The sequence below is a fragment of the Carassius auratus genome, chromosome 26 (genome assembly GCF_003368295.1).
Source record: "Carassius auratus strain Wakin chromosome 26, ASM336829v1, whole genome shotgun sequence".
NCBI lineage: Eukaryota > Metazoa > Chordata > Actinopteri > Cypriniformes > Cyprinidae > Carassius > Carassius auratus.
Window position 1 is genome coordinate 22,276,108 of NC_039268.1, and position 23,922 is coordinate 22,300,029.

The 23,922-nt window shown below is 36.9% G+C and overlaps 1 protein-coding gene across 1 annotated transcript in view; it reads right to left on the minus strand.

Moving 5' to 3' along the window:
- klf7a (Kruppel like factor 7a) overlaps positions 1–17,248 on the minus strand; it is a 40,713-nt gene extending 23,465 nt beyond the window's left edge. Inside the window, exon 1 of the mRNA XM_026204809.1 lies at positions 16,879–17,248. Coding sequence (XP_026060594.1) covers positions 16,879–17,067 — 189 coding nt within the window. The 5' untranslated portion in view covers positions 17,068–17,248. The remainder of the gene's footprint in view (positions 1–16,878) is intronic.
- Positions 17,249–23,922: the final 6,674 nt, after the last annotated feature.

Genomic DNA, 23,922 nt, shown 5'->3' on the forward strand with positions numbered 1-23,922 from the left:
CGAATGCTCACATTATCGGAGCACGGCCGTTTGCCGAATGTAGGCTAATGCCTCCTGACACCTTTAAGTAACCATAAAGGCAAAGCTGGCACTCGTGAAATGCATCCGGAAGAGCCCTGTTGACATAAGCATTAATAGGAGCGTAAGCAGTGAGGGACAAAACAATGGCCTCCACTAAAGATGTAAATGTTTTCTCAGAGGACGTTTGTCATCTCCTTGTTGATATATGGATCTGTCCGATTCCAAACACAGAATGTCGCATATAACGGCAGAAGAGGATAATGACTTAATTATGCCTGTGCTTATCGAAGAACCTCTGCAAACAGAATATCTTCAGTCCAAGATTAAAGGTGCTAAAGGTACGAAGTAGCATGTATTTCAGGTCTGATAAACCAGGTGTCTGTAATATAGCAGATATGACATAACGCCAATTAAGAAATCACACACTCACACAGAGGCCCTGGTATATTTTTACAAGCCGGAGGCAAATGAAGCACTCCAAGTGTTCCAGTCCCTCCTGAGCTGTAGTGCTAATCTTATGCTCGCACTTATGGGGGAAAGGCAATGTAATTAGCAATAAACCAGCTCTCTGATGTGTGTGGATCAATCAGCACTATGCCATTAGAAGCTAGTTTTACTCTTTGAGGAAGAAAGGGCTCGAACGTAAAAAGAATGTGCACTGACCGTTATTTCTTGCCAATAATGTGACTATTGCAAGCTAAACAAGGTTCTCTAGTGGCATTTAGTTTTGCGCCCTGTCAACCTTATGCATGAATAAACATAAATTTAGAAATATATAAACAAAAATAGTATATATATATATATATATATATATATATATATATATATATATATATATATATATTTAGAAGCTATATATATATATATACATTTATAAATACATTTGTTCAAATAATTAAATATTTCTATAATAATATATATTATTAATGTAATATATTAATTATATATACTTAACTCTGCTTTAATTATTCAGAACTATAATTTATTTTTATCATTCCATTTAATAGTATGATAAATTATAAAAAAATATAAATACACAAATTTGTAAATAAAATACTTGTATCTCTCTCTCTCTCTCTCTCTCTCACACACACACACACAAACAGAGAGAGAGAGAGAGAGAGAGAGAGACTATAGTAACATTATAAAAAAACTATATAGCCAATCAGTCAGTAGAAATACAAAAAGATATTATCCCAAAAGCTTTGACCAATGGAGCTACAATCAACTTAGGCTTATGATGCTTTAGGGACTAATAGACTACACTTGTGTTGTACCTTTCTGATTCACTAGAAAGAACTGGCTCATAAGAATAACTAGTTTATGAATCAGACGACATTGGTCACACTGTATGTTTTTGATTCAATAATAATAATAAAAGAACTCACACTTATTCACAGTAAAAAAAAAAAAAGATTTAAAATAATAAATAAAAAATACTAATCACTCTTTGGTCATGCTCTGGTCACACTGTATGTTTCTGATTCACTACTAAATCAGCTGAGAGTCATTTAAGTGCAGTGAGCTGTTGATAACTGGCTGCAAGCTCAGCTGACTTCTGGTAGCAAGTCTTTGCATTATTTCAGGCAGTTCAGCACAATACAGTCACAGTGCCAATATAGTGCCGTGTTAAAAACCCCGGGTTAGAGGTCACTGCACGGGTACAGAGCCCCAGTCAGACGCTTCATCAGCAAAACTATGTCAGGCGCGCAATAGCGCTTTGTGCGCTCTGCAACCTCGCACCTCGCCAGTGTTCCCTGCGCTCTCGATGTATGCGTCAAGGCCTTTGTCACTCTAATTGTCAGAGGGAGTTAATTTGAATATGAATTAGTGTTGACATTTTCCCTCGCAATGATTTGAGTGGAAGCTAAAAGGGAGTAGGCGCTTTGCTATCAGCACGTCGTATTAATCCACGAAAAATTGTGCGAGGGCTAAATCAGGATTTACAAAAGAAGAAACATTAGCGGTGGTGCCTCAAAGTCAATCCAATATATTTCCCATTGATTCGAATGCTTGAACCGTGCAGCGATGCTTCTTGAAGCAAAATAAAGACGGCGTGCCAGAGATAATCCGAGCGACAATGCTAAAGCGCCGTACAGGATCCACTATCTAGCTTTAACAGGATTTGGGTGTTTATGTGTTTACGGCTTGCCTTACAGGCCGCAGTCTGGCAATGCAAACTAATCTTATCAAGATCCACCAATTTTCATTAAAGCACTCATAGAGCATTAAGTCTCAGTGTGAATCCATTGATAGCAGGGGAGCGAAGGGGGTGTTGCTCATTTTAACTGAGGGTTAACAGCTTGTTTCCATACAAGGGGCGGCTGTCTGCCCTGAGGATGGGACGACCTGTTGTGGCACGAGGCAGCGGGCCTAATCCTCATAATGAGAGCCACAAAGACAAAAGCATTAAAGCGTGGAGCAAAATAAGGATAATGGCTGAAAAACTAGGCGACGTTGCTTAATGAGCTAAAGGGAAATGTTTTTCAGAAAACATGATGTGCGGATCTATGATCACAAGTCAGCTTTAACAATGTAAACAACACATTCCCACCCCATTTTCCTAAATCGGAGATGGGAGATGCAGTGCTCTGACATGTTGCAGGGCGGTGATTAGTAGGTATGGCATTGTGAATAATGATTCTGATTCATTAAAGGCTCTATTAATGATCGTGTTAGAAAAAGTATTACAGAAAACCAAATTTGCTACTGAATGATGTTATAATTACAATAGATAAAATGTTATTTTAAATTAATGAGATCAATAATATACATTTACTTAAAAAAATTACACAGAAGTTTATTGTCTGTATGGCCTAAATTAATTCCAGTTATTGTCCTTAATATTTAACAATGTTACAATAAATAAATACAATTTATTGTAACATATTTCATTAATTGATTTTTGACAGAATACTGATTGGTTCATTGGATGACATTACAAAATTAAAAACAACAACAACAAAAACTCAAAAGTTTTGTCACATAATAAGAGTATTTTTTTTTTGCCACGAATGTATACTACTACAAAAGAAAGAAAAAAAAAACATGATTTTTAACACTATAAAAAAAAAATTCACAGTTGTAATGAAAACAAAATGACTAAGAATACTTATCCAATGTGTAATTTGCTCTTTGTAATTGAAAATAGTTGCAAGGAAAACCCTACATCATTATTTTTCCAGTGTACAGTAAATATTGTTTACAATGAATTTGATTTGATTTGATTTGAATTTGATGAGTGATTTTATCTCATTTGTCATCAAGTTGTTTTTTCAGTATTGTATGGCTCATTAAACATTAGCATCAACCATTAAAAACCAATATTGGTCAACCACTAGTAAGTTTCTGATCCTATCCTTTCTTCTGCTGTCCCATAAAGGCAAAAAGCCCATTACAATAAATAAAGGATTGTACACATTCATCAAGACACCAGAGATACCGGCTCCATATCTTACCTTCATGAGTCAGTACGCTCTCAATGCATCCAGATGAACTGTGTAGCCCAAATTTTGAGTGAGAAATTGACAACTGCACCCCCTCTATCAGCATGAACCATGGTACCATCATGAAGATTCTCCCTGGTGTCCTACTCTCTCCTCCTTTTGATTTGCATTACAAAGGGCAGGATCAAAGGGCTTGGGTTGGGTAAGCTGGCAGTGAACATCCCTCTACGGCGAGCCATTGTGTTGTTATGCAGCGCACATTCGACACAGTGCAACAGGCCTGGTGTGGGGAGATTCCCAGCGCTGCTCTGATGTATCCGATGCAGCTTTTAGTTTTGGCCAGCTTCGGACCAAAAGGCGAGGGATTTTTGGCTTGTACTGTGGTGATTGCGCAAAATTCTTTGGCGGATTGCTTGCATGCGAGTCTTAAATATCTCAGTAACTCTAGTAGCAAGAAACAATCGTTATTTCTAAAACTGAAGGCTGCTCTGTCTGTGTGGGTTATGATATTGGAGAAGCTGATTTTAGATTCAACTCGGCAGCATTTTCCTGTGAAGATGTCATGTGCGAACATAATGCCCATTTTCTTATAAGAGTCTCAATAGCTGGCAAAGTGCAATCTAAACATATTCCTAATACCAGAATATCTGCGTGTTTAATTACATTTTAAGACTTTAATTCCAAGTTAAGACCAAGTTTGACAAACAAATACATATTTAGCAGTTAAAAGTGAAGTTTTAACATCAAGGTTTGGATGACACATAATATATATATATATATATATATATATATATATATATATATATATATATATATATATAGTGTGTGTGTGTGTGTGTGTGTGTGTGTTTGTGTGTGTAACTTTTTTAATCGAAGAATCCTGGAAAAAAGTTTCCACTACTGTTTTCAACATTGATAATCAAGAAATTTCTCTTGAGCATCAAATCAATATACTGTATTAGAATGATATCTGAAGGATCATGTGACACTTGAGTAGAAGACTGGAGTAGTGATGCTGAAAATTCAGCTTAGCATTACAGGAATGAACTATATTTTAAAATATATTCAAACTGAAAACAGTAAAATTCATGGACTCTGATGGAAACTTTAGCTAAAAGCTTTTAAATTAGCCTAAGAGACCTCCGCAAACAACATTTAAGACTTATTAAATGCTACTTAACATTTTCATGGCCCTGAACTTTGAAGGTTCACTTGATCCATTGCGTAGTGGTGTAATCCTGATGTGCAATTTCTAGTGAAACTGGACACATTTTGGGCAATTTGAGATTTTCACTTTGGTTGATTAACCTAATCTATCAATTCCAAAATCTACAGGCATCCTTGACAGTAAAACATTTCTGATTTAAATGTTTCAATGGGAGCATCTTCATACACACCTTGCCACAAATTTAAACAAATTCGTTTCTCCTCAGTTTAACAGTATTTTGATCTATCACATTCTCCCTATAGGGTGGAAGTGTTGCTGTAGCTAAACTCATCCCCTCTTACTGTAGACACACACACGCAACGGTATAAAAACGAACAAATCCGCTGAGCCAACTGCAAGCGGATGCACCTCAAGGTAGCGCAGAGCTGCCGTTTTCATACTCCCTCCATCTCAGGGAAGCGCGACAGCCCCGCCTTCCCTTCCACGGTGAGTTCATTGAGTTCAGTCCATTAAGACAGAGCTGCTATAGCCTACTTACTGTGGCCATTTTGAGTTATTGCAAATAATTTACAGCCAACTTTTGTATTGTCTTTAGAGTGAACCGAGGATGCAAGATGGAGTCCAGACATCTCAAGACTCCCACTCTTGGACCCGTTTACTCAAGCTGATCCTTCTCTGTTCCAGTATGTGATTAACATGCCTGTTAATGGAGGATGGTGAGTCATGCTTTCGGATGGCAGCGCTAGCCTATTGTTCTCGAGGCACGTGGGTAATGTTTCAACCTCCGAGGAATGAATATGAGAGTCCGAGCCAAGAGTGAAAGCGAAACCTTGGGATTTGAGATGGGGAGGATGATCTTTTAACACCTGCTTGAGTTTGCGGCTCCACATGTGCTGTGATTCAAATGACTCATAATTGGATTAATTAGAAGTAGATGATTGAATACCAAAAAGCCCAGAGCATGAAGCCTTTTAAAGAGGGCTGGAGAAATGCATACTGTATATTTGGAATTTTTTATGCTTTTCAATATATCTGAATAACAACAATAACATTGTTGATTTCGAATGAACATGGCTAAACGTGTAAATGAGTACACACAAACTAACTTAAAGATGGTCTCATTTTAACTATTACTCACTCCCACAGGTATTTCTAGCAATGCATCCCAAAATAACTTCCGACCCAAATAGCTCTCCCATGCTAAAACAAAGACAAACCTCCTTGTGCCACAAGAACTGGTGAGTCTGTACAGGCTCTTCTAAAGAAAAATTGGGAGATTCAAAAAATTCAAAAGATAAAAACATATGCATATATAAATATGTTTGAGAGATTAATTAAATGTAACTAATTTGTAACCAACTCCTTTTAGAAAAAAGTAGACCGCATAAATACAGAGGAATCTCTCTCTCTCTCTCTCTCTCTCTCTCTCTCTCTCTCTCTATATATATATAAATTAGTACAAAATAGAATTACATTAAGATTATAATTACTTTAAATGAATTTTATATTATGTTATTTTTCATTCTTTCTGTTGACATGAGATAATCCGGATTGATTGTCATATTCTATTAAAAGACTTTCAAAAAAGCCACAAATACAGCTTGAAAATCCCTTTTCTACATGATCAAACTTATGTTTTCCCACTACCAGACAACAAACAGGCTTACAGACATCAATGATTTGTTTAGCTTTAAATATTAATAACCAGTGCCTCATTTGATCTTTTTCAAGTTTCGTTTTGTGGGCATATAATTAAGATACAACACACGCTGCCAATGTTGGGCAATCTTGACATGAACCAATTCAGTTTGACTGATGTCCATCCAAATTTGGACAGTGCTTTGCTAGCCTTCCTTTCACTTCCTCCAGTGAGCAGCAACTGCAAAGCAGTCAGAAAGAAAGAATGTGTTTGCCTGCTTCAGCATAAGGGATGGGGTGGTGGTGAAGCTGGGTATTGCTGTATCCAGGTGTTACAATGCAGGCCAGTACTGGAGCCAGGCCAGGTCATGTGGAACTCAGACAACAGTAACTTGGAGCATATGGAAATACAGCTGGCTTTGCATATATGCCACGGCTGAGTAAGTCACATACGCACACACACGCGCCACAGACACTGAGGCAGTAGAAGTGCTGAGCTCAGCGATGTTTTGTAGAGAAATCCCTCATCTGACACTCAAATGCATGCACAAATGCACATTTGCATGGTGCATGCATACAGCATGATGGTCTTTCATATGTGGTTGTGCAAAAGCTTTCATGTCATAATATGCAAAGGTCTAATTATTGTAACAATTGAGCAATGCATGCTTTTGTGCATAATTGATTCAAAATCAATCCATGTGAAACAAAAAAAGTTGACTTTCAATTCTTTTGCAAAATAGCATCCTACCCGTCTCTCTGTGCAGCAATAGATGGAGTGATTGATTAAAGCTTGCATAAACCTTGATAAACAACGCCTCTTGTCGCTTTATGTTTCATGACCTATTTTGAGGCTGAATCGTTGCCGGCGGTGATTGATGGCTTCAGATGAAAAAAGAGAAGAAAAGCGATGGGATGTTTACCGAGAGAACATTGTCCTTCAATGTATCTCTCAAGGTCTGTTGGAAGACTTTCTCTGGAGGTATCGCAGGAGACGCTGGCTGTGAGATTCCATACAGTGACCAATGAGGAGAACGACGCCAAAACAAACAAGTTCAATAGCTGGAACAAAATGTTGTTCCTTAGCAACGCGTTTCTTTAATAATCCTGCTGTCAATGGCAAACAATATGATTCAAAATGAGAGTTAACAATATCCCTCTGAAATCGGAGAGATACTTTTCATAATACAAGGGTTCAAAAGCCTCTATGTGTTAAATGTTCCGAGTTCCTCCTTTAAGACCCCAGATAAACAATTTGGAACATGTTGCACCGATAAATCGCACTAATGTTTCTGAGAGAAGAATCTTATCAAGGCTTTATTCATTTGATGAAAATACAATAAAAACTGTACTATTGTGAAATATTATAACAATTTAAAATATAACATTTTTCTAGTAGTCAGATGATTAATCGTGATTAATCGCATCCAAAATAAATGTTTTTGTTTAAATTATATATGTATGTGTACTGTGTTTATTATGTATATATATAAATATACATACATACATACAGTATATATTTTGAAAATATTTACGTTTATACATTTATATATTAATATTGTTATATTTTATATTATATATAAATGTATATCATATATAAACATAACATATTTTTCTTAAATGTATGCATTTGTATTTATATATACATAAATATACACCGTATACACACATATTATGCAAACAAAACTCTTATTATGGATGCAATTAATTGCGATTAATCGTTTGACAGCACTACTCTTTTCTATTTTGACATTTTTGAATGTAATTTATTCCTGTGATGCGCAGCTAAATTTTCAGCATCATTACTCCAGTCTTCAGTGTCACATGATACTTCAGAAATCATTATAATATGCTGACTTGCTGCTCAAGAAACAATTCTGATTGTTATCAGTGTTGAAAACCGTTTTGCTGCTTAATAATTTTGTGGAAACTGATGCATTTTTTTTTTTTTGGATTCTTTGATGAATAGAAAGTTCTAAAGAACAGCAATGATTTGAAATAGAACATTTTAACAATGTAAAAGTCTTTACTGTCGCTTTTGATCAATTTAATTATTAATTATTTAAATTCTTAGTATTCTGACCCCAAACTTTTAAACGTAGTGTATATTAAAGTAACTGGGGTTCATTTGGATTCCACGTTGACTCGAAAATCTTCCTGAAACTTTCCACATGAAGATGAGACTATTTGCATTTCTTATGCACGTTATTGCCGGTCCAGTCATTCCCTGCCCTGTGCCGCCTTGTAAAAGTTATCTTAAATGAGGAAAAAAATTGCTGTCAAGCTGTGCGCGAGTGAAAAAAGCACTCAGTTCTACTCTGCCTGTTAATCAGAGCCTTGAGTGCCAGTGCTGTGTCTCCCGTCTGCGCTAGATTTGGGACTCATACATAAAGATGCTCCACTTCACTCCCTTTCCCCCGCTCTGCAGCTCTGGGTGCTGACACTTACTCCAGAGGCCTTCAACAAATGAGTGCACCATCTCCCGTCTTCTCTTTCATCAGACGCTAACCTTTTCATCACCCTTCAATGTGGCAACCATCATGGGCAATCATCTGGCCCCAGTCAGATTAATGATCTCAGCACCTAGAGTGGGTTGCCTACTCACTGCTGTAGTGCAGGAGTCTAATTGGATTGCTAGGGGTCAGCTTGAGTATTGTTACAGGGTGACCCTGACAGTTGCACTTGAGCTCGGCAGTGGGAAGACTGTTGTCATTGTTAAGATAAGTGTCATATGCAACAACATAATGCAAGTGCATGCGAGTTTGTGATGAAAAGGATGGGGGAAAAGTTTTAGGTTATCTGACAAAAATCTCACCGGTGATGGCGGAGCCATGGCTTATGGGTTACTGGTCATGATGCTGTGGGAGTCTGAATCCAGCTAAATTCAACTGCCCAGAACTTTCTGTCCTGTATCGATTATATTAATAGAGCCATCAAATAATCATTGATTGTATAAACGTTTCCCAAAAGCATCGTTAGCTATCTATTGTAGTTAGCTTTTGGGAAACACACCCCTGATTAAGGTGTGGTGTCTGGCCTATTTTCATAAATAAATCCTCATTTAAAAAGTAAAATATATACATATGCATAGTACCCTATTATGAATATTTTGATTGATTAAAACTTACTTTAAAGACTACTAGCTCAAGTAAATACTGTTCTTTTGTAAAATTAAATGTGTCATTGTTTCCACAAAATAGTAGGCAGCAACTGTTTTATCTTTGTTAACAATAATAAATATTTTCTTAATGTTTTACCAAATAAGCATATAAGAATGATTTCTGAGGGATCACGTGACACCGAATTGCAGCAGAAAATTTCACATTACCATCAATTCCTATTTAATTTGTAAAAATATATCCCAAATTTACTGTTTCTACTATATTTTGGATCAAATAATGTAACCGATAATTTAAAATAGTATAATAAATTACATATTAATTGTATATTTACACAGGAAGTGAACACATGGACATTTCAAAACATTTGCGCATAATACAATTCTTAAATTGTTTCATTACCCTGACAATAATATAAAAAAAACAGGATGCATTTACTTTGCATTTACATTGACACCCTTTATGCATTTCTGTAGTTTTTTTTTTTTTTTGGGGGGGTAGGGCATTGTAAGGTTTAAAACAAAATTTATGTCACCAGCTTGCAGAAAACTGCATACTGAATATTATTTAAGGCGGGTGCTGCACAATCACTGAATTATCAAACAATGTCAAGCAAGTCATGTAAGAGCAGAATGCAACCACATTTTTAAGCAATCTTGATAAAGCGCCATATGTCTGCTTTGTGGGAGTCAAGACTACTGAAGAAACAGGCTCTTTTTTTACACCTGAAATCCACCCGCAGAAGTAAACCTGTCAGAAGATACAGCGAAACCGAGGCCAAGGCACTAATGATATCTCTACATATTTAAAGACGCTTCACCTCTTATAAGGTTCCCACATTTCTCGCTCGACTCGACTGTCTTAAAGCAGTAGCCATGCTCTCCGCATGACAACTATATTGCAATAACTCCCAGAATTGACTCATGCGATGGAGAGCGCTATCACTTTGTCATTTTCAATTACTGATGCTTGTCAGTAGCAATGGGATCGGTGCACTGATGTTATCTCAAGCAACCAGATCATTTCAGCTCCATTACACGGCGTGTTATCCAAAAATCTGTCGCTGGTTTCAATGATAAATGAGGACTGTGATGTAGTTAATATGAGCCAGCACATCCGATAATGTAGAGGACTCAATCTCAGGGCCATGCAATCAAGTGAAAAGTGTGAATGGAATCTCTTAAGGGTGCGAATGGACCCATTTACGGATGCATACTGGTTCAGAATATGCGTTGGCTGTGAGGCGGTTGTGGATGCTCGAAAAAGTCTCTTTTGTGTAACATTTTAGAATTGAAAAAAAGTCAGCCAATGGACAGCCAGTCTCTTTTTTTTCCCAAGCGAGGCACATGCACTAAACATCTAGTCCATAAATTATTCTTAAGAGGAAGAACTCTGTGTATTTTACCAAATGATCCATATGGTCTGATTCCCAGCATGAAGACGTGGCCCATGGAGCCATGTGATCCGGAAACCTCTTTAAGATTTCACAGTGATTTGGCTGGGTTTGGCTTTCTCCGGCAGGCCGACTCACACACTGTAAGAAGGCAGCTGTGGCGCTGAGAGAATTACATAATGCACATTTCAACAGCCATCGCCTACGGTAATGGGAATCCGCTCAGATCCATGGGCCTAAATGAGGAGGCGGATATGTGAGAGCTTGCGGCCACTGCCTGGACGGGCCTGAGCTTGGGTTGAAGACAGTTTTGCTGCGTGCAAAACTCAGTTGTGATGCAACCAAGAATGGGGAAGTATACACAAATATGGCTTCATCTTTTCAGTCTCTTTCTTTCTGTATTCTCGGCAGCCAGGGTTTCAGAGTAGCAGAGACTGCAGCACGGAATATGCATGCTTGGCACTTTTGCTCAATGCCTCCTGTCAATCCTCATAAGCATGCAACTACAGGAGTAGAGATGTTCCGATACCCTTTTTCTCTTCCCGATACCGATTCCGATACCTGGGCTCAGGGTATCGGCCGATACCGAGTACTGATCCGATACCTGGGTGTATATCTGTATATACAGCTGTATATACTACTAGCCCTGTGTAAATTGCTAGAATTTTTTTATGGTGTGCTTCAGACAGATCCCTCAATAAAACATGAACAAATACATGGTGAACTACTGTATTTATTACAGTATTTTTATTATCTAACATGAATTTGACAGTATTATTTATTTTCTTATGCAAAAAAGAACTTCAAATGCAGCCAAAAATCTAACACTGCAAACTAAAAAAGGTATTTAAGTTTTACAATATAACTGTATAAAAAAACTGCAACAAATAAGTCTAGGAATATAAAAAAAGATCTATTAATCAGATAATCTCTAACAAGTAAAAAACAAGTAAAAAACAAGCAACCATCTAGGCATAATTATTATTATTATAGAGATGTATTATTATTACTGTAGGCTACAACAGTAGCTTTATATATTGTCAATTTACTCATGTAAACCAAACATTTATTTTAATGGGCTGCCATGAAGATCTTTGAGTGTCTGTGTTTATGATATGACAGTATTCTCAAATGAAACGGTAAATTCTCATGAAGTGACGGTTTATGCGTTCGTGTCCTCATGACACACAGCAGAGACTACAAAACAGCGAGCTCTCGCGCATCTGTGCCAGTCACCCACAGAGATGTAGATTTTGCGGGAGTAATATTTAAATAGTATTTTGCAGTTTAATATTCACAGACACTAGTATATATTCGGCTACTGTCTGGAGCCCTGCGTTTTGACTTACACGGAAGCGAATGAACGCAGTTGCCGGTACTGAATATACTCGAGAGTCTGTAACTACCGGTACTACAGAGACATACTGCTAACCACTGATCTATAATATAGTAGCGGCTTCACTGTCTTTTGGCAGTTTAGAATGTGATGAGTGATCCAGTCATATATAGATAAGGGCTGCTAACGCGTTTTCATTTCTTCTTCGCTGCTCTAAACAGGGGTTGCTTGTGGCAACACAGCACAACTTCCTGTGTTTTCAATGCATTTTGAGCAGCGAAGAAGAACCGTGCAGCGGTTAGGCAAAGCTTGCGGTCATAACTAGGTCTTTTTTAAGAAAATGGTATCGGATCGGTATATGGGTTCATGTACTCGCCGATGCCGATGCCAGAATTTGTTGTGGTATCGGAGATATTTCCGATACTAGTATCGGAATCGTAACAACTCTATACAGGAGCCGGTCAGTAGTTTAGGACATGACATAGGATAGATTTCAGAGAGGGAATGAGAAACGTAGCATGTTTTGGTTTGTTTTGCATCGAGGTTTGCCTACAGTGAAAAAAATTAGGCGCAGAAACATTTTTTACTCGGAAATTGCTAGTACATTTTACAGAGAAACAGCAAGTAACACCGAATTAAACAACAAAATGTTGACGTAAAATAACAGATATATATATATATATATATATATATATTAAAAGCTACTCCAGTTATTTACAGCTTTGAAAAAACATTACACTTCATGTATGCATTTAGTCAACTGATTCATTCAAGAACAGACTGATTCATTAATGCCACTACTGTGTGTTGCAATAGTTTTGCATTAGTTTTTTTATAACTATTTTTGTTGGCAGAGCACAAAAAATACACAAAAAGACACAAAAAGTTTTGGGGGTCATTTTTCTTTTGGCATTGCATCAAAGTTTGGTTAAACTGAGAAAACACATAATAAGCAATTTTTTGCAAATTAAAAAAATAAATAAAAAGAGAAAGCAATTAACACAATATTGACATAGAAAAACTGAAATAAAATATCGAATATAGCCTATATTGAATACAACTAAATATTTTATTGTAAAACGCACTACAATACTCGTTATTTACAACTTTGAAAAATCATTTTGGGAGGAATGGATTAAACAGGGTTGGCTTATTCTTAGTCTTTTCTCCCAACTTTTCCTTGGGGCATTTAGTCAAGAAAGCAACGTAATGACTTTAGAGAAGCGTTCCTGTAAGTAGTTGACACTGTGAAACACACAATGTGCTGCCGTAGCACATGCATTAGGCTCTTTGGAGAGTCATTACAGTATCAGTTACAGAGTTTGCCCTGGCCTGAGGATGCAAGAGAAAAAACCTCTGTGGTGGATCGGAGCTCGCAAAGATCCAAAACTGTAAAAACATTTTCTTAACCACATCCTGATTACAATCTGACGTAGAAATACAAGAACATTTTAAAATGAGGGGGTCAAACATCCTCTCTGTGATTATAGTATTAACGCATCAATTGAATGTAGAAAAGACCTTTCAAAGAACTATAAGTGTAAAATTCCTTTTGCGTTGTCAGTCAGACTTCTAATGCTTATTAGTAGTTCATTGCTTGCCATATGACAAATCATGTAAGAACAGCTGGGAAGCACCATTAACTACTGTAGCTCCGTTAAATGACTCAAATCTCATGCTGTGGGAAAAGTACTATTTTTGATATCTACATCCATTAACATTTTCATAATCTCATAAAGCAATGCTACTTATTAGAGCTGGGTAATGTGCATTGGTGGGCTAAAAGAGGGCAGGACTATTTAACATTATGTGATTAACAAAATACAGAATGGGGTATAACAGGGCAATTAAAACTCACTTCTTTGAGAGTACTGTTTGAGTAAGAGTTTCTGCACTGATGTCAGAATTGTCATGTTATGAACGATCTTATCTTTTGATTTGCATCAATCAGTTTTTAAATAAGTAGTATTTAATTGACTGGATTTTGCAAAAATAGATGTTTCCACAAAATTAATTTAAACAATTGAAATAAATGCAAATATTTGCTTTAATAGTCAGTTTTTTGTTTTAGTATTGAAAATGTTCAGCGATTATTTCTGCTGGTTATATTGATTCACCAGTAGATGGTGACAAGCGTCTGTATGAGTGAGTCGTTCAACTCGTGCTTTAAAAAACTGATCCGGTCAGGAGCGAAGCAAGTGAGTGAGTCAATGAATCATTCACTCAACTGATTTGTTCAAAAACACTGAATAATTCAGTAACGCCACTATTGTGTGTTGCAAACATTCTGCAGTGGCTTTGTTTCAAACAAGTTTTGTCTGACAGAAAATAAAACACTGTCAATATTACGTCTAAAATGTAACTCATTATTACATTATTATTCACTGAATTGCCGTATAAAAGCACACTATACTCACACTATAGTAATTATTCCGTTTTTTATTTTTATGTTATTTAGTTTTTTATTCTTTTAAAATATTCTGGTCATATCATCCACCTCTATTGCTTATTATTATGGCTTAACAGTGGGAAACATCTCATAAAGGCATTCTTTCTCTTGTCCCGCATGCACCACAACATGTTATTGCAGCTGCAAGCAAGATTTCAATACCAAGTCTAAAAATACCAGACAGTTGAAATGAAAGCAATGAGAACAAAAGACATTTCAAGTTCCCCTAAGTCTCAAAATAGATGTTGCGAGACAAAAGCACTCCAGAATAGTCTGATGTGCCACAGTATCCCATGAGTTCCAGAATGGTCATTCGGTTTCGATGGGAACAGACGCCATTCTATTCTCTGTTCCAATATTGCAGGTACCCTTCTCCACAGGAGTAGGTGAGTCACACTGACAGTCTCTTCAAGGTGAGATTTTTTTGGATATCCTCTGTCATGGCTATAGGGCATGTAATGGTTGATGGAGTGGCTTCGGGCAAGAAACTTTTGTTCTAAATTGAATCTTGCGACAACTCAATCCCTCCTCAACACTTTGCAATAGTTTCTTGCTTGACATAGATGGATACTTGAGCTGCGCATAAAAAAATGAATTGGATTTTTCTAGTAATATCATATTTATGACCTGAAACGGCCTCCGAGGTCTTCAAGTGCAACGTGTCAATATGATGACTGACATTTCGCTTAGCTAAAGTCAGGATTTTTTACACACAGTCTCACACATCATCACCAACCGCATTCAGTCAGATCTAAAAACAAGCAGAAGCTTAACCTGAGGTGAAAATCTTGAAACTCTTGTAGACCTATCAAAGCTTGGAAGAAGGTCTCTACTGTTCTGGCCTATTTCTTTCAACTTACTAGAGATTACACGGTTTGTGAGCAATATTCGCTGCTCTGGAGGAAGAAGTCTGGCCTTTAGGATCACTTAGCATTATAGAGCACCAAGGGCACAGGAGCTCTATTGAGGTCAAATGTCAGTCTTTGAGTGTTTGTTATTCATACAAACCATTGAAAGTCAATAGCAAAGCCAAACACTGGCTTTCAAGCTTCGACAAACTCACTTACCATTACACACTGCAGTCATATCTATGAACTTTCTTCTAGATTAGAAAAAAAAAAAAATTAAATGCACATTTTAGTTTCTGTAAATTGTTACCATTCAACATTTTTAATAACCTTTAGCTTCTTTGCATTTCGCTTAATGGTCTTGATAAGTTGATTTTTAAAAGTACACATTGTAATTATTTTTATGCATGTGCATATGAATTAGCGCATTACATTTCAGATTTTCTTGCATCCATTTTCAAAATGACCAATAATGCATGACGATCTATCAAAATGCAAGGTTAGAGGCATAAAGAGCAAATAATCCAACCAAAAAACCAGGGTGCCAAAGCAGCCACCATTGCATGCATATGCTTTCACTTCTCTTACTGAAAAAAAAAATGTATGGCAGTGCAATCACAACCCATAGATTAATAAAAATGGCCGAGCAATCTAAAAATCAATGCACGTTGAGAAGGCAATGCACCGGCATCAATGGATGGACCACGCGTTGCCCCTTCAGCACTGCGGAGAGCTCAACTCTGCGCAAAGCATGCCTCCATCCATGCGCCCGCGACGTACCACTGGCATTACTCTCATGTGCACGGTGCAAACCAGTTCTATTCTCTAAATGGATTTCATAAATCTCAAATCGTTATGAATGCACGCCGGTGCATAAACCAGCGTCCAGGTGGATGTCAGTGTGCTTTGTCCACGCGCCGCATGTCTCCATCCTCGTTGATGAGAAAAAGTGGCATTTACACGAGAATGAGTTGATTATACATAAAACTCTTCACAGTTGCATAGATGTGCGCACTGTATACTTCTGTCATCCACGTTTAACTGCCAGACACATCATGAGTCAATCACGCGCGTGCATTTATTTATAATGCAGTAGAGTCGAGAGTCTGTGCAATGCCGATGGGACTGAAAAAAACACTGATAGGACAGATGTAGATCTATTATTCAAAGAGCCTCTGTTTGTATTATTCAGATCTTAATTTCCCGGCATGTTTAGCTACATTGCACTTGGTCGCAAGAAGTATGCGGCATGGCATTAAAACATCAACACATTTTTACCACGTGGTATTTTTAAATGCATATGCAATAGTATGCAGAGTTGCAATAAATACTGTTCATGGCGTCTTTATAAGTTGCGCGCACAAGCAGGAGCGCACTGACAAGTGTAAAAAAAAGTTGTGGATAAATTGCAAAAAAAAAAAAAAAGAAAAAAAAAAAGAAAGAGATAAAAAGCAATTCACCTGCTGCCAGTTTTCCTCCAGAGACGGCATCGCGGAGAAGTAGCCAGTGTCATGAACCAGTTGAAGTTCTTGAAAAATACTGTAATTGGCCAGAACATCCATGTTTGTGCAGCTAAACGGTGCGTTTGAGAGACTTTGATTCTCTGCGCGAGGAATCCGCGTTCGCTTCAGCGCGAGCGACTGAAACATTCAGATCAATCGCGAAAACCGAAACGTTTCAGTTCACTATTGATACTAAAATGTGTTTAAAAGTAAAGGATCCATCCATGCAGATTTGTTTTCTTTCCTCACAATGTTTCTGGAAGGGGAGCACAGCAGCGCACAGGTTACTGTGTCAGTCAGAGTGTGGAGCCAGCGTAGTGTCTGCGGATGGCCGCGAATCGAGGGGGCGTGTTTTTTCTGTCAATCAACTTCTTGCGTAACCATATAAGGAAAAAAGGGACGACAACTTTGGTGGAGGTTCGTAAAGGCGGGGCTACACTCGCACAGTGGGAGGAGTTCGAATGTGTAGTGGATCTTCGATTGGTTTTCAGAATTGTCACTCACAACATACACGCCTTTGAAAGCGGAGCTATTTTTAGACCCCTATAAAACGTGCGAATCAGCGTTCGAGCCTCATTCGAAGCTAGAGCATCCAGAGAGCCACAACGTGGTGGTTTGGGTCTGCTCAACAGACTACAGTGGTAAAAATATACAATTAATCACGCACGACACTTTAAACGTAAAAACAAAGCAAATGTTGACATAAACCTTGCTCGCGATAGCACGGTTAAAACAACTATTACTTTTACTGTCAGTAAAAAAATGTTTGCTTATGAAATTCTTATTTCATTTGATGTATTTGCTCAAATTGTATTTTAGCTGAAGTGAAGCACAGGAATAGATGACACAAGTACACATAGCTATGTGTTTGCTAAAAGTTAAAAACGTTCTCAACTTGAACTAAAATTTTCATGTATTCAAAATTTCTTAAGGTAAAAACTTTAACTTGTTTCTACTTCAAAGATTAACAATGTTACGTTACTTTTTTGTTACTGCTATCTATCTATCTATCTATCTATCTATCTATCTATCTATCTATCTATCTATCTATCTATCTATCTGTCTGTCTGTCTGTCTGTCTGTCTGTCTGTCTGTCTGTCTGTCTGTCTGTCTGTCTGTCTGTCTGTCTGTCTGTCTTTATCTAGCTGTATATCTACAGTAGCTGTCTGTTTACTTGTCTATCATGCACTGTCTAACCCTGACTTTTGATTTGCTATGTGCCACTTAACTCGTGTGTTATTTACATGGAAATCAGATGGCATATAAGCTTGAGTACCTCTTTGAACTATAAGTACTCCTCAGCCATCTCACAACATCCCTGACCTTGTGTCATGCATGTAATTAGATAAGTGGAACCTATAAACTGTGAGAGGCTCTGAAAGGAAAATCTTGACCAAATCTGTTCGCTCTTTCGCTTCAGCTGGAAAGAAAAGGTGGGGGAAGGAGGGTGGGGGGAATCGTGGAATAGGCTTTAGTTGTTATGGCTCATTTGATTTGAATTATTCATTTTCTTCACAAGATGATACTTTGGCTCTTGGTGAGCATGTGTTATTTCTTTCATCTGGTACCTGCTCTGTAGATGGAAGGAACGAGGTATGAATGAATTCATGAATTCACCGGTGAGTCTAAAAGTGACCTTAAAAAACACTCTGGAGACGGAGGAGGTAAAGAACAAATGTGTTTCTCTCCTCTATAGCAGTTTTCATCCAAGATGGTCTGAGACACTGGGATTTTCCTCTGTGCTATTAAAACAGAAGGCTGGGGGACAGAGGGATTGTTCCATCAAAAGTGAGGTCTTGAGGTTTTAGTAGTTATGAACGTCCTCTCACGTGTCAATATGACTGACCTATATGGATGTGAGTTGGCATGGTTCTTCGGATTTGGATTATAAAATATGTTTCATGAGAGGTACTTCAGATCAGCAAATTGGTATTGATTTAAAAAATAATTAAACCATACCAAAAATCTTAAGAAGGTCAGGCTGCAACAAACTTAATAACAAATAAAGTTTGTAATGACCCCCCCCCCCCCATAAAAAAATAATATTATATTCATGTTGATTCATGTGTTTAAAAAAATATTTTTTTTGGATAAAATTTACATAAAGAATATATGTCTATAAACATTTCAAGAAAAAAAAAATATATAGCATTTTTGAAGCATGAATTTAGTTAAGTTTCCTTGGGGTTGAACCCTTTCTTATTTGGCAGGCTGAACTTAAATGTCCATCAAATATACTTACTGACCTTGACACACAGTCATCATAGTCTACAGGGGTCTGCTATGTATCATTCTCCGTTTTTGTTTTTTAAACAGTTTTTATTTTTATTATTATTTGTTTAACCTTTTTATTAAGAATTTTCTTTTTCCTTTGAATCATCCTTTTTTACTTTCTTATGAAAGTTTCACAAACTAAACATATGTCTATACACACACACACACAAATGAATTAATCATTGTCTGTATAAATTGGATTTTTAATGCATTTTGGAATCAATTAGAGTTAGACAATGAGCTTGATGACATGTTGACCCTTTTAATTTCTACCTGGAGCTTTGACTTTTTTAAAGAGATTGTGAGAAATGTGTCCCCTGTTATCTGAGCATACTCTCATCTCTGCTAAATCAACTCTGCATGTTAACTGCATGTTATGCAAATATGTGAATGATTGGTTTGGATACAGTTGATTTGAGCGAGAGACTGGAGAGATAACGTAACTTGAAGAGAGACCGACTGTGAAAGACAGTTGGAAAGTGAGGTAATTGTAATCTGCCTCAGTGTAAAGCCTACTTTTTCCTTCAGCGTGTGTGAAATGTAGCTGATTTGCTCTCTTTGTGTAAGCCAGGTTTATGTATGCCTCCCCAGCCCACCCCTGTGTGTCCACAGTGGCAGCGAGTGCTGTAATCTCATTATTCTGCTCTGGGAGGCTGGCTGTCGGCCCTGGAACTACGATTTACACATGGCATTTCAACAGGGAGGGGAGGGCCTGCTGTCGATGAAGCGCCCACTGACATTTATCCATTTGACACGTTCCCCTCTTTATCTCTTTCTATCTATAACTTATACACACAAACAAACACCAAATGTGTTTGCCATTCCACATAATTTATAACACAGCTATGTAATATGTTTATTGGCACTAGTTATGGCAATAGTTATGTCTCATTCCCTCTCAGGGAACCATGGTTACATGCATAACCCGAGACGTTCCCTTTCCAGGGAACTCCACGCTGTGCCCCCTAGGGGGCACATTGGGCATGGCAAGGAGGCGCAGTGTGGAGTTCCCTAGAAGGGGAACCATGCTACATGCATAAACCGAGATGATTTCAGTAAACTATATATGTCAATAAAGTCAAACGATATTTCACCCAAAATATGAAAGTTTTTCACTCTTTTTTTTGTGTGTGTGTTCATGCCATTCCACATTCTGTGCAAAACAAACTATATTATATCAAAATACTAGAATAACAATCAACAATCAATTATATATATATATATTTTATTCTTATTTATGTATTTGCAAAAATTCAACAAAAATACAGTATTAGACAACAACAAGTGAAAATACATTTATTTAAAAAAAAATTATATGATGTGAAATGTTTATAGAGCTTTTTTAGTGAAAGAGATTTTTGCTTATTTATTTATTTGAAGTAATAGTAAACAGAAATATCATACAAAAACATTTTAGACATTTATTAGCTCCTTATTGCCAGAAAATGTCACGTTACAACGTCTTTAATGACAGAATTATTACACATCTGAAAAACTTAAGACATTAAAAGACTATAATTCTTCTGTTCCACAGAAGAAAGAGAACCATGCATGTTTGAAGCAACATGACTAAATGTGACAGAATTGTGATTTGTGGGGTTAAAAAGGCCTTAAAACTTAACATCAAATTAAAACAGACCCTGGTTTATTTCTTAATGCATGTATCTACTCTCGCATGTTATTCCAAAGAAAAAAGAAAGAAAAAAAACTTGTGGCTTTTGACATCCATTATACCCTAGCATTAAGACTGTTACACAGGCAAGCAGCACTTATAGTTTCTTCAGAAAAATGTAAAATGTTACTTTTTAAATTGTAATCTGACTTGATTTATGTCTCACACCAAAGTAATGAGAAGTGAACTCGCATTGCCCTCACACAAATTCTGCTTTTACCCTTCTGTGCACCGCACATCTCTGCAAGTCTTCTCTTTTCTTTTCCAAAAAGCGCTGTTGATTTTACATTAATATTAAAGCAGTTGCACCGACTTTAAAGGATATCTAAACCAAAAAGCCAATTACCGTCACCGTATTGCTTCAGAAAACCTGTCATCTGACTTATCTCTACAATAAGTACAGTCATATTGCCCTGATTTTTTATGGCAAAGGCCATAATGTGTCCGTAACCACATGGAGGCACTGACGAATACATTAATCTCCACTCTCCTGCATTTCGTTTCACTGCTGACATAGCTATTTACTGACAGTTAGTGGTATTACGGCATTAATAATGGAAAAGATGCCATCCACCACACCACCATGAAAAAGCTAATGGCAGCAAACTGCGTATTTGGAGTTTTTCATCTTTAATGTAATGCCACAGTGCAAGACACGAGAATCAAAAAGAATTTATGTGCATGAAATTCAATTTATTAGCTGCTAATGATGGATGTCTTTGAAAAACACAACCAAAGATAAAATAAACTGTTTATCTAACACATAATTTAGCATATGCTGTGCTTTAGGATTTTTCTTAATTCTTGAGAATAAATGGCAAAAGCCTGTTTTTACAGTGTAAAAAAAGCAATTACTTTTCATACTTTACTTTTTAATCCACAAATGCTAAGTCATTTTGAATCTACATACAATCACGTTAAATCAACAGTGTTCCCTCATATTTTATATAACAGATTTATATTGAACAATGTTGTTGAATGATGGCTTTGAGCACCCAGCATGAATGGTTTATGTATGGTTTATTCTATTTTAGAATATTATATTAATATTAAAATATTCTTCAATAAATAATGTAATCAATTATTTTTTTTTTTTTTACTAAATATTTTTGTATAGAAAGCATATGACACGTAGACATTTTCTTTTGGCTTTCATTGTTAAAATACTTTGAGGCTTGGTTGAGTTTGTTGTTTTCATTCTTTTGATGAACTTAAACAGTAAATGCAAATATTGTTGGCCTTCTCAAGGGTACACAGCTTGTTTAGAGGACATAATGGAAAGCACTAGCAGGATGTAAATACAGATTAAGAAGAATACTTTTGCCGTGTATTGAATGTTAAATAGACACAGAGCATTAATGTATCTATAGTCTTTATTTTTGCATCTAACTTTGAGGCTAGATTCCGATCATTATTTTTAATCAGTTACTCATCCTAAAGGAGTACAAGTAATGGAAATATCATTATTGTTGACTCTGAATGTTAAGCCTCCCGTTGCTCAAGAAAAAAGAATAGAGTGCTACAAAACGCCCTCTCAGCTCGCTCTCACAGTTAATGCTGCGCTGGTGCTTCTCATGCCAAGCCAGAGGAATAAACAGCAGAAAGCAGACAAGAGAAAATGCAGACAGGACCACAAAGGGCAGAGCCTCTCAAGCCAATTAAATGAGAGAGAATGGCACATAGGCAGGAAATTTCCTCTGACCTCCCTGCCTTGCTCTGAAAGGTTACAGGGATGCAAATGTAGTCTCTGTGGAGAATATTGATAAACACGCTTGCCTTTTGTTAGTCTGTGTGGTTTTATTAACGGGCCCAGGAGAGATGGGATTTTAAGATGTAATTTTTGAATGCAATTCAGGTAATTAGTGATTTTACAGAAGCTTCTGAAGGCTTGCATGCTGAACACTTATTGAAAATATCACAAAGTAGATCTCCTTAATATCTTCTAGATTCTCCTAGGTGGCAATGATTTGAGAAAATTCCATTTTTTTAAATTTTTTTTAATTTTTAATTTTTTTAGTGTCCTGAGAAAAATACACCAGTAATCTCACATGTCTCAGCATTGTCTAAAATTGAGCTTCAATATGCCAAGATACCTGCAGTCTAAAGTCAGAATAAACTCAGTTTAATCAAATTATCCATAAATCAGATTACCTCAGTTTTATGCTCTGTGCTGAACCCGAGCAGTAAAACTGTGCTTTGGGAACAAACAAACATGTACACAGACACCCAGTTGTTGAGATCAATTCTCTCACACGTTCTGAGATAATGTATGCAAGTCAATATATTTAAATAAGTCATCAGCATAAAGACAAAAGCCATTTAAAAGAGCATAATTTTCATTGATCAAACTCCCTTTAGATCTGTACGTTGTCAGTTTTTGTGAAATAGCTTTAACAAGCATCTAAAAGAGCATTTAACAAGAAAATCAAAAGACTGCTTAGTGAGAATCTCCATAAAAACCAATCTGCATTGATCAGAACCCACTGAAGCTCTTTTTGTGCTGGATATGTGAAATGAAAGAAGGCAATTATAGCTCAGCTTTGTATAATGTTGACATAATGCAGAGATTAATTCAGATGTGTCTCAAATGAGCAGTGAACAGTTCAGTGTGTGGACGGTGTGCGATTTGTGATGTTTGCATGGTGACTGAGCACAAAAGAGAAGTCAGAGGTCACAGATTTGAGCCATTCACCAGGAATCCATGGCAACGGACACAGCGTAGCAGCTGTCAGGTAATGACATTCACTGACTGGTGTGTGTCTTTGTGTAGAGGGGGAGGGGGGTGTCTTTACACAAATCATTCATCAACTGGAGAGTGACATATGCCTCTTTAAGTGCCAAACCACTACTGTATACAAAACACCTAAATCTTACCATATGCATCACTTTAAGGTAAAGATCCTTTAGAAATTAATCATATCGTGTTTATTCAGTTACTGTTACTCTAATTAAACTCCCAGGCTGTCAATAGGGTGGTATTTTTTGTGCCTTGTTTACCAGTAAATGACATATATTAGTACTAAATACATATTAATAACTTTTTAAAGGATTGTGCC